Source organism: Pseudorca crassidens, chromosome 20 (assembly GCF_039906515.1).
Source record: "Pseudorca crassidens isolate mPseCra1 chromosome 20, mPseCra1.hap1, whole genome shotgun sequence".
Lineage (NCBI taxonomy): Eukaryota > Metazoa > Chordata > Mammalia > Artiodactyla > Delphinidae > Pseudorca > Pseudorca crassidens.
The window spans coordinates 11,742,704-11,760,174 of record NC_090315.1 but is presented as its reverse complement, the minus strand read 5'-3'; the positions used below and the strand labels follow the sequence as shown (position 1 = coordinate 11,760,174).

Below are 17,471 nucleotides of genomic sequence, written 5' to 3'. Positions count from 1 at the left end.
CCAAGTCAGAGAGGGCAGCAGGGAACAGAGCCCTCCAAACTGGCCAAAGTCCAAAGGGGGAATTTTCTAGAAAGATATGGGGATGTCACAGAACAAGGGTCAGAGCTGCTAGTGGGCCAAGTGGGGATCATGACTGGGATGAACAGGGCTGGGGACCAGCAAGTCTCCCAAGCTCTGTATCAGCATAGGGCTCTCTGGGTCTCTCTGTCGCCTCTCGATTCTCTCCCGTCTCACTATCTGTCTTGTGTCTCTATCTTTGTGTCTTTTCTCTTTCTCTCTCCCCATCTCCCAGGGGCCATCTCTGAGTGTGTTTATCTCCATTCCTCTCTCATTCCTCTGTCTCTGTCTTGGTGTCTCTCATCTCTCTCTCTTCTATATGTTGCTCCCTAACCATCATCACCTCTAGACATGATGCTGGTCTGTGTATCGGTCTGTTAATGGTCTGTTTCCCTCCGACAGAAGGTGGGCTTCGTGAAGGCAGGGATTTTTGTCTGTTTTATTTTCTGTTGCATCCCCTGTGCCTGGAATGCTGCCTGGTTCAATATCTATGGAATGAAAAATGAATGAGCCGTCATTCTCACCAGCACTATTATTTGACGATAACTGTAAAGCAACAGTTGTTGTCATTGTGATAGCTGTTTATTGAGTACAAACGATATACCAGGAATTGGGCTAAGCAGTTAAGTCTTACAAACCCTCCCGTGAGGTGAGTGCTGTTATCCTGTTCATTTTTCAGATGAGAAAACTGAGGCCTCAGGAGGAGAAGCAACTTGCCCAACAAGAACCCAGGGGATTTAAGCTTTTGAGCTTAGGAACTCAGGATCTGTCCTGATTATAGACTCGAATCTCTGCTCTGTCCCTCGCCAATCTTGAACTTTAGAAAGTCGCTGAACCTCTCTGCGGGCCTCAGTTTCCTCGCCTGTCACATGGGGATCCTTATATCGAAGCTTCCTCGAATCAGAACCCACCTCCTAGTGATGTTGCCCTAGTGACAAGTGTCAGCGCAGGCGCGGAGGGAGGGGCAGTACCGGAGCCTCGGCGGGAGCCCCGGGAGCGGGCGGGGACCCGGGAGCCCAGTTCTACTTCTTCTCTACTTCTTCCCCGCTGCAAGTCTGAGGAGGGAAGGGGTAGAACTTCCCCCTTCCCTCCCCTAGGCTTCGGCGGCTGAGTGACGCCAGGATTCCTGGCCAGGACCTGCGGCGGCCGCGCGACTGGCAGGGCGAGCGGAGGAGGCGGCGGCGCGCCCAGCATGGCCCAAGCCGCTTCCTTAGCTTGGCCGCCGCTGCTGCTGCTGTCCCTGCTGTCGCTGTCCCGGGCGCCCTCGGGAGCCGGTGAGTGACCCCACGCGGTCGAGCGGCCCCTGCTCCCCCTCTCCCTCCCCACCCGCCTGGGCCCGGCCCCCTGGGCTCCCCAAGGCAGAGCGTACCGCCCTTCGCTTTGTGCTCCCCTCCGCCCCAGGGATGGAGAAACGCCGGGCCGGGGCGGACTCTCCTGACGGCTTCCTGGAAAGCCACCGGACCTTGGGAGATTTCTGAAGGGCAGGGCGGGCCAGCCTCCGGGGGAAAAAATAAGATGGAAGGCGACTCACGCACGCCCGGGCACCACACCTCTTGACCCAGCTCGCTACAAGCGGACCCTTCTCCCCAGCCCCCAATAACCCGCTGACAATGACAGAGGATGCTTGATGCGGGGGGAGGGAGCAGCGGCACATAACCCCGTTGCCGTTGGACCCCACATGTCTGACTCTAAGGACACGGCCGTTCCTTCATGCATGCATTCATCTCACACACGTTTATTATAGAGTTCCTACTATGGGCAGCCTTCCAAGTTACTGGGGAGACAGCACTGATGTCAGACTGCGGTGGGCTCAAAATAGCTTTCGGCGTTTAATACATGTGTGAGCTCAGGAAAGTGACCTAAGCTCTCTGTTTCCATAAAATGTGTGTTGGGGACGGGGCAGGGGGTGGAATTCTACCTGCCTAGTAAAACCGTGTCTTGGGAAGATGCTGAGCTAGGTCAGATGCACTGGAGAAGAACAATAATGATAACGATAATTCAGGTGAACAGTAACAACACTGAATGCAGGCTTGGGGAAACCAGAGTCTGGCCATGTCCCCAAAGGTCTCAAGCCAGGCTCTGCCCCTCACTTGCTGGTTAGCTTAGGCAAGTAGCTTGAACCTGCAAGGCTCTCGTGCCCCCTCTGACCAATGGGGATGAAACTACTGGTGCTCCCAGTGTGGATCTCATGGGCCCTTGGAGAGGGTTGGAGGAGGCCTCACCTAAGGGAGCAGCCCAGTGCCTGCCACACAGTGGAGCTCGGGCCTAGCTATTACTCAGTACAAAGCCAGAGAAAGGCCACTTCATCCAGTTTCATCCTCATAGCGGTCTTGCCATCAAGAGAAGGAGAAGGAGACTCACTTGCCCAGAGCGGTCTTGCCTCATGGAGGGAGAAAAACCAAAGAAAAGAGGTGAGCCACATCAGGATGTCATTGCTAGAGCCAGGATTTTGGACCCAGGGCATGGAGGATGCAGACAGAGGCAGAGTGGAAGGCTTTCTGGAAGGGTGACATGTCATTCTCAGAGAGACAATTTGCTGAAAGCCTGGGTGTTTTCTTTTCACCCATGAAGCCTACGTCGGCAGCTCATAAACAAGGGGGTTCCCAGGAGACTCATCAGAGAAGGAGACTCACTTGCCCAGAGCTGCACAGCGTGTCCACGGTGGACCCGGCATTCGAAGCCAGACTAGCATGCTCACCGCTCCACAATCCCCTCGTGTCCAGACCGTGCCCTCCCTCAACACAGCACACTCCAAGCACCCCAGTCCACTACCTCCCAGCCTCCTCTTCCTCATAACAATAATTATAATATTCCCCTGTATAGGGTGCTTGGCATATCTAATCCCTTTACATAAATTTCCTCATTTAGTCCTCCCAACACCCTCTTAAGCTATAACCACCCCCATTTTACAGATGAGGAGACTGAGGCTCAGAGGAGTGAAACCAGCAGCACAGAGGCCACAGCTAGTGAGTAGCAGGACTGAGAGTCAAAGCACGTGACTCCTTCTCACCTTGTTCTTATCCTTATTATTATTAATAAGGACGCACAGCATTGTGTTTCTTGATATCGATCAAAGCCAACACATATTGAGGACCTACTGTGTGCAGGGGGCCCTGGGCAGAAAGATTTTCATCTGGAGCCTGGTGGATGAGAGATCAGGGGTCTTAATTGTAGATGGCCCAGGTTCAAATCCACCTCTGCCACTTGTGCTCTGTGTGACCTGGAGCACAAGACTCTGTGCCTTGCTTTCCCTCTAGAGTGGGGCTGACGGTAGTGCTTACCTCAAGGAGCTGTTTAAGGCCTGAATGCTGGGAGATGTGTAAAGTGCTCAGAACAGCCCCGATCTTTGTAAGCAACCCATGAATGTTAACTGTTCTTAGTCCCATTTTACAAACTAGGGAAAAGGATCAGAGAGATTAAGGAAACTGCCGGAAGCCTCACAGCAGAGATCTGAGGGGATCCAAAATGCTGGGGCTATGATCACCTCCCTTCTTGTGCTAGGATCCCCTACAAACATTTTCCCAACCTGAGTCCGCACAGAGTAAGAGCAGTAATACTTTATTTCATGTACTCTAAGACCTAGAGTTTCTTCCCCTTTCCACACCTCTAAATCCAGGATGCTCTAACCACTGAGGACGGGTCGTGCTGTAAATGACATCTTAAATTTGATGACTCGGGGTGATGAAAAAGTTTGTGGTGGTTGCACAACATCGTGAATGTACTTCCTGCCACTGAACTGTACTTTAAAATGGTTTAAGTGGCAATTTTAATTTTTTAACCACAATATTGACCACAATTTTAAAAAGTGATAATGCTGAGATAGAGGAAATACGGTACTAACAGCCCGACTGAACGGGAGCGACCAGGTTGCAGACCCAGTCCAGCCGCCCTACCCTCATCCCTGGATCCGGACTGACCCTCCCCACCTCCCTCCTCCTCCCCACACACACTCCCAACTAAGGGGCTCCAAGACCCAGGTGAGCGACCTCCCAGGCGCCTCTCCCCATCCAGGTCAGGGACACCCGGGTGTGACTCGCCCCGTGTTTCCCCGCAGGGACCGAGACAATCGGAGTGCTGGCCCCAGCCCAGGTGCGCGGCTTCCTGGGCGACACCACAGAGCTGCCGTGCAAACTGCAGCCGCTGGGGCACAACGTGACGGTGACGCAGGTGACCTGGACTCGGCAGAAGCTGGCGGAGGCCTCCCGCAGCGTGGCGGTCTTCCACCCCACCCAGGGCCCCAGCTTCCCGGAGCCCGGCCGGTTGGAGTTCGTGGCCGCCAGGCCAGGCGAGGAGCTGCGAGACGCATCGCTGGCCGTGCGGGGGTTGCGCGCCGAAGATGAAGGCAATTACACCTGCCAGTTCGCCACGTTCCCCAACGGCGACAGGAGCGCCCGAACCTGGCTCCGGGTGCTCGGTGAGCCGGTTGGAGGGGGGCCGAAAGGGAGGGGTGTGGGGCGGGGTAGGGAGGTAAGCAAAGAGAGGGAAGGGCCCAGGAGGGAGGGAGAGTCCCTCCCAATTAGAGATTCCGTGGGGACAAAAGAAGGAGGTCGGGCAATGGTGGGGCAGGGATGCAGAAGGGGAGATTAGAGAGGGGAGGGGCTGGAGGACCAAAAGAGAGTACTAGAGATGCTGGGAAGTAAGATCTTGGAGACTGAGGGCCGAGGGGATGGAGGGGATGGAGGGGATGGAGGGGATGGGGTGCTGGGGAGCGGGAAGGGGGGGAGTGGCTGGTGCAAGAAAGGGGTGGGGACAGGAAGGGCCCTGGAAAGCGGAAAAGCCGCTACCAGCTTGGGAACCTCCTTTCCTCATCTGTAAAATAGGCTTAGTAAAAACAGTGCCTTCAGAAAGCTGTCCTGAGGGTCCCGGGAGTTTATCCAGGTGAACTGCTTAGAGCAGAGGCCTCTGTGAGCTGGTGATAGGGGGTCAGTTATTGTTACTTCCTTTGGTGAGGAAGGGAGAGCTGAAATAGACAGACTGGGAGGAGGGGATTCTGATACCCAGTGGGGCGGGGTGGCGGGGCGGGGGACATCCTTGGCATTGTCATGGAACCATGTGTTCTTTTTTTTTTTTTTTTTTTTTGCGGTACGCAGGCCTCTCACTGCTGTGGCCTCTCCCGCTGTGGAGCACGGGCTCCGGATGTGCAGGCTCTGTGGCCATGGCTCACGGGCCCAGCCGCTCCGCGGCATGTGGGGTCCTCCGGAACCGGGTCATGAACCCGTGTTCCCCGCATCGGCAGGCGCCACCAGGGAAGCCCCCCATGTGTTCATTTTTATGAGCACCAGGGAAAACATGACAGGCCCTCCTCTTGACAGCTGAGTACAAAGTCTCTGTGCCTCATTTCCTCATCTGTGAAATGGAGATCCGCTATGAGGTTGAATAAGAGCTGACGTCTCTTTTCTGCTTATGTGCCAGGAACTGTCCCAGGCCTTGCATGAATGACTCAGGAAAGATTAAGTGCTTGGAACAGTGCCTGGCACACAGTACCCAACCAAAGGCAACTGTCGTCATTTCAGAAAACTTGGGACTTCAGGTCTTATGATTTAGGATGAGGGTAAAACAGAACCAATGAGTCAAAGAGAAATCTTCAGTAACAAGAACACAGGTACTGAGGCGAAAGGAACCAAGTGAAACCCCAGGTCTTGGAATCACCAGGATGATTAAGAAATGGTCAAGGTAGGGGCTTCCCTGGTGGCGCAGTGGTTGAGAGTCCGCCTGCCGATACAGGGGACACAGGTTCGTGCCCCGGTCCGGGAAGATCCCACATGCCGCGGAGCGGCTGGGCCCGTGAGCCATGGCCGCTGAGCCTGCGTGTCCGGAGCCTGTGCTCCGCAACGGGAGAGGCCACAGCATTGAGAGGCCCACGTACCACAAAAAAAAAAAAAAAAAAGAAATGGTCAAGGTAGTTTTGGAGTCAGACAGACCTTGTGGGGAGGTCCAGCTCTGTCGCTGACACCTGTGTAACCTTGAGCCAGTCACTTTCCCTCTGAACCTCCAGGGCACGGCTCATCCCTCCCTCTCCTCCATGAAGCCCTCCGTAAACCCGCCCCCCAGATTCAGGCACCCCTTCTGGGCTCCCCCATCCCAGCCTTGCCCACTCTGAGTCCTCACTGCCTCGGGACGTCTGTCTTCACCTTGGAAAGTCCACCCCATGAAGGCAGGGGTGGGGTTGTCTCGGTCGTTGCTGGGTCCTCAACACTGCCCATCACAGAGCCAGGCAATGTGTCCAATTACCAATAATAATAACATATATTGAGCACTTACTACACGCCAAGTACCATTTTAAGAGCTTTACCTGCAAATTCTCATCACCAGCGATCCTCTCATTACACCCAGTTGACAGACAAGGAAACTGAGGCATGGACTTGCCCAAGGCCACCCTACTGCTCAGGGGCAGAGCTGGGATTTGAACCTGGCCGCATCCTGTCCCCTCAATGAGCCGCCCTCCTCTGCTGCTGAGATGTTTGTTGAATGACTGCAGGTGAGGAGTGACCCGTCCCTTTTGCTTCTTCCCCCCAGCCCAGCCTCAGAACAAGGCTGAGACCCGGGAGGTCCCGCGCAGCCAGCTCAGCCTGGAGCCTGTGCCCGTGGCCCACTGCATCTCCACGGGGGGTCGCCCACCCGCCCGCATCTCCTGGTCCCCGCCCCTCGACAAGATGGCCAATACAAGCCAGGTGCCAGGGCCCCTGCCCGGCACTGTCACCGTCATCAGTCTCTTAACCTTAATACCTTCCAGCCATGTGGATGGCAAGAATGTCACTTGCAGAGTGGAGCACGAGAGCTTCGAGGAGCGGGTGGTACTGCCCATGACCCTCAGCGTGCCCTGTGAGTGGACCCAAGTGTGAGCAATGACAGGAGGGTCTGCGGGCTGTCTCTACCCTCCCCCACCGTTGTCTACACTGACCCCCCACCCCACCCAGGCCACTTCCAACCTCACCCCCATCATCCTCACTGGCTTCCCTGATTACTGCCTCCCCCCGTCCGCACATCGCCTACACCGGCCCCCCCGGGCCGTACACGGCACTGTCCTTCATTGTCTATACCAGCTTCTTCTTTCTTTTCCTTTGGCTGCGCCGCGGGGCCTGCGGGATCTTAGTTCCCCGACCAGGGATTGAACCCGTGCCCCCTACAGTGGAAGCACAGAGTCCTAACCACTGGGCTGCCAGGGAAGGCTTATACCAGCTTCTTAGGCCACAGTCCACACTGCTCCCCGATTGTCTACCCTGGCCACTGCCTACACGGACGCCCCATGTGGGCTCCTCTGAGGCCAGTCTACACACAGCGCCTACACCTGCTTCCCTGGGCAACTGGCCACACTGACCTTGTGCACACTGCTACACCAATTCCCCACCATCTACACCAACTCCCTTGTCCGTTTCTACCCTGCCTTACCAACCATCTACACTGGCTCCTCTGGGCCCCAGACAGCGCTGCCCTCACTGTCTACACCAGTCATGTAGGCCACCAGCTGTGGGGAGTTGGCACTGTTCCCTGTGTTGTCTAGAGAGGTGCCCGTGACCACTGCTGCACTGGAAGCCTGCGTTTTCTACACGGGTTCTCCCAGGCACTCTCACACCGACCCACAACATTGTCTACAATGGATCCCCTGGAGAGAGGTCTACACTGGCTCCAGTGTAGTCTATACTTCTCTCTAGCCCACTGTTGTCTACACTGGCTCGTCTATGGGCTGTGTCCTCCCATCACTGTCTATACCGAATACTCCCTCCCCAGTAGGTGCTGTACTGATTCCCTCAGCACCCCCCCCCCACCTCACACACACACAAACACCCTATCTCATTGGCCTTCCCTCGGGGGACTTTGAAAATCTCCCCTGTCGATCACATTTGAGTTGGATAAGCAGCAGGCTGAAACAGGGTCCTCCAGGATTCTTTCCTGCAGGACTTATCAGAGCCTTGAATATACTCCTGTGTATTATGAGCGCCAAGGAGGCCTCTTCTCACAGGACAGCCCAGGCATACCAGGATCTGGCTTTACCCAGGAAAACCAGTAGAGAGAAGCAGGTCCTGAGAAGCCCTCTCTGTGCCCCACCTCCTGGCACCCTGCTGAGGACTCCCAGACTTCTGTTCTCGGAGCCGGGGGGTAGAACCCATCTCCCCAGACCCCTCGGAGGCCTCTCCACCTTGAGCTGTTCCCCAAAACCCACCAAGGCCCTTTTCCTGTTGTGACATGAATCCCAACTATCTTTAGGCCCCTCCGAAAGCTCTCTGTCTCTGAGCCTGTGTATCTGTTTCCCCCAGACCCCCCCGAGGTCTCCATATCCGGCTATGATGGCAACTGGTACATCGGCCGTAGTGAGGCCTCCCTGCACTGTGACGTCCGCAGCAAACCAGAGCCCACAGGCTACGACTGGAACACGTGAGTTCCTGGGTCAGAGGGAGAAGGGGCTGGGAACCCAGCTCCCTGGGTCCTGAGAGATGAGGGGTTTGGGGACCTCGACTCCTGGGTCTGAGGGAGGAAGGTGTAGGCAGGAAAGTAAAAAGAGAACAAGCAGTTAACTGGCGGCCCCCAGGAAAATGTCTGGCTTGCATGTGCAGAGTTTATGAGGTGCTTTAGTCCAGGTGTGCTGACACACCTGCTCTTCACGGCATGCCTGCTGTACTTAGCTTGAAGCCACGTGATCCCCACACTCCAGGCACAGTCTGCACTATGGCCAGGCCTGGATTAAAGATTAGCTCGGCCGCAGGAGCTGCCATCATCTGCCCGGGCACACAGCCGTGGGGCACAGAGGTGAGCCTCCCATCGGCGTCTCACTCCCAACCTCTGGGCTGTGCCACCTCCCCAGCCGTCACGTGTTACCTGCCCAGTCACCGCTCACAGAGCAAATACTGTCCGCCCCCACCCCGTTCTCTTGACTGACGGGCAGAGCAATGAGAAAATTTCCTCAAATTCATACCGAGGCCGGGGTTACAAGTGGGGGAAGATAAAGGCAAAGGGGTAAATTGTTTTATGTAATTTTTTAAACTTATTTATTTGCTTGCTCCAGGTCGTAGTTGCGGTACACGGGCTCCTTAGTTGCGGCATGCGAACTCTTAGTTGCGGCATGTGGGATCCAGTTCCCCAACCACGGATCGAAACCCCCTGCACTGGGAGTGCAGAGTCTTATCCAATGCACCACCAAGGAAGTCCCATGTCTTATGTAATTTTTATTGGGCCTTTTTTTCTTATTTCAAAAATAACTTAGCATTGTAGAAACTTTAGACAATACGGTTATGAGTAAAAAGGAGAAAATAGCATCTGTAGTCATGTACCCAGTCACCTCCAGAACACCTCCACTGTTACCCTTTGTTATATATCCTTCCCGTCTTTTTTTCCAATATTTCTAAACAAAAACTGTGCTGTATGTACAATTTAAAATTTTTCCTCGGGTTTCCCTGGTGGCGCAGTGGTTGAGAGTCCGCCTGCCGATGCAGGGGACACGGGTTCGTGCCCGGGTCCGGGAAGATCCCACATGCCGCGGAGCGGCTGGGCCCGTGAGCCATGGCCGCTGAGCCTGCGCGTCCGGAGCCTGTGCTCCGCAACGGGAGAGGCCACAAAAGTGAGAGGGCCGCGTACCGCAAAAAAAAAAAAAAAAAAAAAAAAATTTCCTCAATCTCATGAACACCTCTCCATGTCAAGACACATAGATCTATTTTCCCCCAACACTTTATGAGGAAATTTTTCACACATACAGAAAAGTTGTAAGAATTTTCCAGTGAACACTCAAAACCCCACCACGTGGACTCTCCCTCTGATATTTTCATGTACTTCTTTATCACATTCCTGCCCATCAGTCCATTTCTGTCTCCATCTAGCCAACAGTCCTTATCTTCTATGCATTTCAAAATACCCACAGCCCCCTTCTTCATGGTGCTCAGATTCCATCATAGACGAGCCCTTCAATGATTTAACCAATCCCAAATGGGGACACGGAGGTGCTCTCCTGTTTTCGACTATGCAAATGCCATGGTGGTGAGCATGCCCGTCTGTCCATCTCTGTGGGCAGCCACAGTCGTGTCTCAACGGTTGGCCAGAGGAACTGCCGGGCGAAGGTTTTCAATTGGTATTGATGGCTGGCCCTTAACCTTCCTGCCCCAAAGCGCCATGATTCAGGCTCACGAGCCACACAGCCGGGTTTCCGTGCCAGCTCTGCAGCCCAAATCCATGCCTGCGTCTCCTCCATCCATTCAACCAGTGTTTCTTGACTGCTCACTGTGTGCCAGATGCTGCTGACCCACAAACCTTGGTAAATAAAAGAGACCAAATTCCCTCCCCTCTCAGAGCTCCCATTCCGATGGCGGAGAGAAACAATTCAACAAGGTAACATGGGAATTCCCTGGTGGTCTAGTGGTTTGGATTCTGCGCTTTCACTGCAGGGGCCCAGGGTTCAATCCCTGGTCGGGGGACTAAGATCCCACAAGCCTCAGGGCGTGGCCAAAATAAAATATATTTTTTTAATTTTAAAAAGTGAACAAGATAACGTTGTCAAGAACAGAGTGTGTCAGGTGGTGATAAATGCCATGGAAAAGATAAAGCAGAGGAGGAGGGTGAGAAGGGGGTCACTGCAGTTGAAAGAGGGTGGCCAAGGAAGGCGTTACAAAGGTGACGTCTGAACAGAGGCCTGAAGGAGGTGAGGGTGGGCGGTATGGGTACCGATGGGAAGGGCATTCCAGGCATAGGGAACAGCATATGCGAAGACCCTGAGGTGGGAACATAACTGGAGTGTTCGAGGATCAACAAATAGGCTACCATGTATATAGAGGCGAGAGCAAAGGGGTCAGTGGCATCAGGGCGCCAGCTTGTGTGGGACCTGTGCCCGTGCTAAGGAATTTTCCTTTACTGGAGGGCTCTGGACAGAGGAGGGACTTGGGCTGACTTAGTTCTTTTTTTACATATATAATTTTTTTTATTTTATTTATTTTTGGCTGCATTGGGTCTCCGTTGGTGCGCGCGGGCTTTCTCTAGTTGCGGCGAGCGGGGGCTGCTCTTAGTTGCGGTGCTCGGGCTTCTTTGAACCCGTGTCCCTTGCACTGGCAGGCAGATTCTTAACCACTGCGCCACCAGGGAAGTCCCCGAGCTGACTTAGTTCTAACAAGGTCTCTCAGATGCTGAGTGCGGGACAGAGCGGGGTGGGAGTGGGGGTGGAAATAGGGAGCCCAGTGAGAAGGTTCCCCCAGGAGTAGGGGGAACAGACCAGGGTGGTGGCCGTGGTCCTTTGCTCTCACCTCTATATCCACAGTGGTCTCCTTGTAGATCCTCAAACACTACAGTTATGCTCTCACCTCAGGGTCTTCACATATGCTGTTCCCTATGCCTGGAATGCTCTTCCCATCGGTACCCACACGGCTCACCCTCACCTCATTCGGGCCTCTGCTCAGGCCCTGAGGAGTCGTCAGACTCAGGCTAGATTCTGAAGGTGGGGCAGACAGGATCTGCCAATTGGCTGGATGGGAGTGTGAGAGGCAGAGCTGGGAGAACTCCAGGCTTGCTCTCAACTTGTACTGTAGATGGCGTGAGGGTTTCTGTATTCCCGGCATACAGTGAGTGCCCCATCACCTGTTATTCTAGGCCTCCAACTGAGGCCACTTCCTCACCCATCTGTCTCTCCTAGGATCATGGGACCCCTGCCACCCTCTGTTGTGGCCCAGGGCGCCCAGCTCCTGATCCATACCGTGGACGAGTCCATCAACACGACTTTCATCTGCCTTGTCACCAACGCCCTAGGGACTGGCCAGGCAGAAGTGACCGTCCTGGTCACAGGTAAGAAGCCCCCTGGGTGGGGAGAACAGAAAGATCAAAAGAGGAAATCGCGGTAGGATTCCCTCTGAAGGAGGAGTTTAGAGGTGGTCCCTGGTTAAACGAGTCCCTCAGCCACAAGAATGCTCTCTAGCTCCCATCCTTCCCCTAAGCCCCCTCACGGAAGGTTCAACAGGATCAGCTTTACCCTCTGTTAACTCAACATCTGTACCATTGGAACCACTGTATAGCCACCTGGACACAGCCCCTCTGCAAACCCAGGCTGGGGTAGTTGCGTGATGCCTTTTCCCAATGGACTCAGGAAGGCCTTTCCAAGTGTATTAGACAGAACTCTATCATTTGCAGTTGATAGAAGCACAACTCAAAATAGTCCAAGCAAAAATGGGACGTTATTGGAATGACACCTTCAGGTATGGTTAGATCCAGGTGCTCCAACTATGTAACCCAGGAACTTTTCTTGACCTCTCTTGTCTCTGCTTTTCTCTATGCTGGCTTTATTCCCTGGCAGCCTTTCCCCTCAGGAAGGTAAGATGGTCCTCAGCAGCTACAGGCTCACAGCCCACCAGTTTAGAAATCCCAAGGGAAAGAATACACCACTTTCAATAATCTAGCCAAAATCCCAGGGCTGGCTCTCATTGGCTCAACTTAAGTCACAGAACACCCCCACCCCCATGAACCAATCACAGTAGCCAGGGAGAATGGAATGCTCTGATTGGCCAGGCCCAGGTCAAAGTCCCATCCTAGGAACCAGAGGGTGGGGTCAAGTCCACCTAAACCATATAGACTGAGGGAAGCAGAGTGGTAGCTTCCTTAAAAAACGAAGGGTAATATTTTGGGGGCAGGTAAAAAGCCCAAAGTCTCTCATCTTAAATCTCTCCTTCCTTCTCTTCCTGCAGGACTTCCCAGGGAGCCATCACATTCGGGTTTGTCCTCTGAGATCATTATCATCCTGACTTTCACTACCATCCTGGTTGGTCTACTCCTGCTGGGGCTCCTGATTTATTTCCGGAAATCCAGAAACTCCCGTGAGTCCCCTTTTTTTGCAACATCCCCTGCCTGTCTGCCATAAATGAACATCACCACAGCTAACATAATTGAGCACCTACTATGTGCCAGGCTCTGCACTAAGCCTTCCACGTGGCAGCCTCTCACTGAATCCTCACCCCAATACCATGAGGTTCTCTCATTTGACAGACGAGGACACTGAGACCAGGCAGTTTGATTCATTGCATCAGTGATTCATTTTACACAGTGGGAGCAGCGCCTGTAGATCCTCAAAGGCCACAGTAAGGATTTGGCTTTTAATCCAGGTGACGCAGGAGCTCCTGCCGGATGGATGGAGGGTGGAATAACATTTAACCCCCACCCCAGCTTTCTTCCCTCTGTCTTGCTCACGACTGGCTCCCTCCCTGCTCTCACGGAAAGGAGCGGGGTGGCAGGAACTGGTGCCCCATCCCGAGCTCTAAAAGGATCTGATGTTCTCTCACCTCAACGGCTTTGCAAGCCTGTTCTGCTGCCTGGAGCAGCATCCGCACAGCTCCCTCTGCCAAAGCCCTGCAGCTAATTCTGTAATCAAAAGAGCTACATTTTGCTGAGCACTTTCTCCATGCCAGGCACTTTCTGCGCACAACCCCCTTGAATGCTCACAACCACCCTGCAAAGAGAGTCCCGCTATAAGCCCATTTTACAGATGAGGAAATGTTTGCTCAGAGAGGTGATGTCACCTGCCAGCTGGCACACAGCTGGAAAGTCAAGAGTAGAAGGCAGTTCTGTTGGCTACAAAGCTTTGTTCCTTCAACCACTAAACAAAATGGCCTCCTCACATCCCAGCGGGAGGCCCCCTCCTCCAGGAAGCCCTCCCTGATCTTTCCCGAAATGAGCCAAGCACCTGCTCTGGGCTCCCCCACCCCAGCCTTGCCCACTCAGGGACATCACTGTGTGGGGACTTGTCTGTCTCTCCAGTGGACTGGGAGCCCCAGGAGGGCAGAGCTAGAAGTGTCATGGCCATGGCTATGTCCTCAGCACCACCTACCACAGGGTCGGGCACAAAAGAGGCATTTGAGTAAGTGTTTGCTGAACGCATGACGTCCAGAGCCAGATTACCTGTATCTAAGCCCACACTCTACCGCTTCATTGCGTCACCATGGGCAAATGCCTTACTCTCTATGACTCAGTTTCCTCCTCTGTGAAATGGGACTGACTGTACCTTATAATATAGGTACAGTACTTAGTGCAGCATTTGGCACCCTGTAAGCCACACACTGGGTGTATATATAAGCTATGATTATTATCACTATTACTAATACGCCTATTGTTATTACCATAGGCACCATGAGAAGAGGGATTTTTGTCTATTTTGCTCACCACATCCATATCCCCAGCACCTAGAATGCACCTGGCACAAAGTAGACATTTTCTATTTGCTGAATAAATCCCTGTTTGATGGTTGAGGAAACTGAGGCACAGAGAGGTTAAGTCAATTACCCATGGTCACACAGCTGCTAAAGGACAGAGCTGGGATTTGAACCCTTCCATCTGGTTCCAGAGCCTGCGCTCAGTAAATATTTATGTATACTTAATAACTGAATGAATAACTAGATGAAGCCTATACCCCAGTTGTGTTTTATACACGTAGAAACCATTCGGGGAAGCGATTCCCCCACATCAGTAGCAGAGCCAGGACTTAGAGTTCAGGGGGCCTGGTCACCCACACGTGCCTTCCTCCCATACCTTCCAGCATTGTCATTCACTTCTGACCACTTCTCCTCCTGTCTCCTCAGGTTGGAACCTGCGCAGCTCGTCTGCTAATGGGGTAGGTGTGGTAATGGAGCTGAGAAGGGTATGGGGGAATTCTGCATGAACCACAGATTAATCACTGTGGGCTTTCCCAAGGAGGGGCCAGGCCTCTCTGGGCACCTGCAGCACTTAACCAAAAGTCAGCACGGCCTCAGGAGTCAGGTCCTGGATCTTTTCTTCAAAGGCCTCGAGCATCAGTTCCCAAACCCTTCCTGCTGGGCAGAATCCCCGTAAGGTTTCCTGAAACGCAGGTTCCAGGAACTCCCTGGCGGTCCAGTGGTTAGGACTCCGTGACCTCATTGCCGAGGGCCCGGGTTCAATCCCTGGTCTGGGAACTAAGATCCCACAGGCCACACGGTATGGCTGGCACGCATGCCTGCATGAATAAATACATACATACATACATACACACATACTGCAGGTTCCTGGGCTCCACCCGCTGAGAGTGGTCTGGTGGGTCTGTGCTGGCACCTGGGGACCTGAATTTTCATAGGCACCCCGTCCCTCCCCTCCCTACTCATGACCACACCTGGAGAAGTGCTGCCCTGGCTTCCAGGGGCGGGGAGAGGCGCAGGCCTGCAGCTCTTTGCATGCTGGGCTTCAGCGGGAAGCATTGTTTTGGAAGGGCCTGAGGCTAAAGGTTGTGTATTCCCCCTTCCAGAATGTCATCTATTCAGCTGTTGGCTGTAATGCCAGCTCTCCCCAGGATCCACCGACAGAGGGCACGAGGTGACAGCATCGGGACTGAACAGAGAGAGTCCTCACTGGAGCTGGTGAGGAAGTGGGCCTCGCAGCTGGACACCCACCCCACCTCCATGGATGACGTCTCCCTCCAAAGACACCGGCCACCCTTCCCGTGCCAGACCTCAAGAGTGTCCCCTCTGCCTCACAACACAGTTCAGGGGTCCTCAAGACCAACCCTCAGGTTGAGTGACTCCGTGTAAGGAGTCACAGAACTCAGGAATGCTGTTTACACACGGTTACGGTTTACTACACTGCAAGTGTGACAGAGAGTTCAAACTGTCTGTTGGAGAAAATACCTTAGAGAGATAGAGACCTTGGGGCAGAATGCAGTGCATGAGCCACTCTGCAAGAGAAATTGAGAAGGGTTGGGGCTTCTCTCTAGGCAGATGGGAGAAGGCAGAACAGAGAAGGACGGGAAAGAGATGCGACCCAGCAGCATGGGAGTGGTAAGGGGGTGACAAGGCCAGTGGGGCTCCACAGCGTCAGGGACACAAAGGGAGACTGGTTGCCTTGCTGCCACATAAACCCCTTGTCCGTCCCTAGCCCCCAAACACCTCATTAAAGTTTATTTATTACACCTCAAGTGGCTGTGTGCGAGGGGACCTTTTGTGGGAACTGAGGAGGGACAGAGTTTTGCATGGACCGTCACCATGTGAGACAGAACCAAAGGCGTGGAGGGAAGACCTTGGATCAAGAGGGCCCCAAGGACACGAATCCCCAGGGTTCTCAGACACCAGGGGGAGAGCATGTCTTACTTCTCTCTCTCTCTCTCTTTTTTCAATTCTTTTAACTACAAAATACAGGCATACCTCGGAGATATCGCGGGGTCAGTTCCGGACTATCGCGATAAAGCAAGTCACGTGGATTTTTTGGTTTCCCAGTGCATATAAAAGTCATGATGGGAATTCCCTGACGGTCTAGCGGTTAGGATTCAGCGCTTTCACTGCCATGGCCCGGGTTCAATGCCTGGTCAGGCAACTGAGATCCCACAAGCCATGCGGCACAGCTAAACAGAAAAAAAAAAAAGTTATGTTTACACTACACTGTAGTCTATTAAGTGTGCAATAGCATCATGTCTAAAAACAATGTACACACCTCAGTTTTAAAATGCTTTATGGCTAAAAAATGCTAACCACCATCTGAGCCTTCAATAAGTCGTAATCTTTTTGCAACTAACACCAAAGATCATTTTTGTCATCTCTATGCTACCCCAACTTTTAAAAATTAATAACGTAATATACCCAAAAACCATTGAACTGTGCCCTTTAGACAGGGGAATTGTATTACCACAAACTTGGTGGCTTGAAAAAACACGAAATTATCTGTTTACAGTTCTGGAGGCCACAATTCTGAAGCGAGTCTCAGGGGGCTGAGATCAAGGTGTCGGCAGGGCTGGTTCCTTCTGGAGGCTCCAGGGGAGAGGCCCTTTCCTTGCCTTTCCAGCTTCTAAAGGCGGCCGGCCTTCCCTGGCTTACGGCCCTGCATCACATCACTATTTCTCTCGCTGCTACATCATCACATTGCCCTCTTCCTTCTTTGACCTTCCTGCCTCCCTCTTTCCCCTATGAGGACCCTTGTGATGACATTTAGGGCCCACCTGGACAATTCAAGATTAACTCCCCATCTCAAGGTCCCTAATTTAATCACATCAGCAAAGTCCCTTTTGCCATGTAAGGGGACATATTCACAGGTTCCAGGGATTAGGACCTGGATATCTCTGGGGACTCATTATTCTATCTGCCACTTCTACCCTGGGCCCCTGCTCCATCTCAGATAACCGTGGCACTACTTCCTGGTAAGTGTATTGATGCACAAACATATACATATATATTCTCTTCCCCACAATAGGTAACATCTCATACACACTGCTCTGACCTTGCTTTTATTACTGAAGTTTTCTGGAAATTCAGAGAGAGCATCTTCAGCCTTTCTATAGCCACACGGCCCTCCTCCACAGGGCAATGTCCAGGAGTTTTTCAACCAGGCCCCTATGGATGGATATTTGTGTTGGTTCCACCCTTTTACTATTAGTACCATGTTGCAGTGCATGACCTTGCATGTGTATTGGGACACACCCTGGAGGTGGAATTGCTGGATCAAAGAGCAGAGCCCCTGTCGTTGTG

General features: G+C 53.2%; 1 protein-coding gene across 2 annotated transcripts; it reads left to right on the top strand.

Annotated features, from left to right (window-relative positions):
* Positions 1-1,001: 1,001 nt before the first annotated feature.
* PVR (PVR cell adhesion molecule) lies at positions 1,002-15,931 on the top strand. 2 transcript variants are annotated; one of them, XM_067721062.1, is made up of 8 exons: positions 1,002-1,331; positions 4,112-4,471; positions 6,574-6,879; positions 8,313-8,430; positions 11,663-11,811; positions 12,705-12,833; positions 14,589-14,620; positions 15,266-15,931. In XM_067721062.1, the coding sequence occupies exons 1-8, from the start codon at positions 1,250-1,252 to the stop codon at positions 15,335-15,337; spliced, it is 1,248 nt and encodes a 415-aa protein (XP_067577163.1). In that variant the 5' UTR covers positions 1,002-1,249; the 3' UTR covers positions 15,338-15,931. The 2 variants fall into 2 exon arrangements, with proteins under 2 accessions (XP_067577163.1, XP_067577164.1); XM_067721063.1 differs by lacking the exon at positions 1,002-1,331 and adding an exon at positions 2,405-2,468.
* The last annotated feature ends 1,540 nt before the right edge of the window (positions 15,932-17,471 follow it).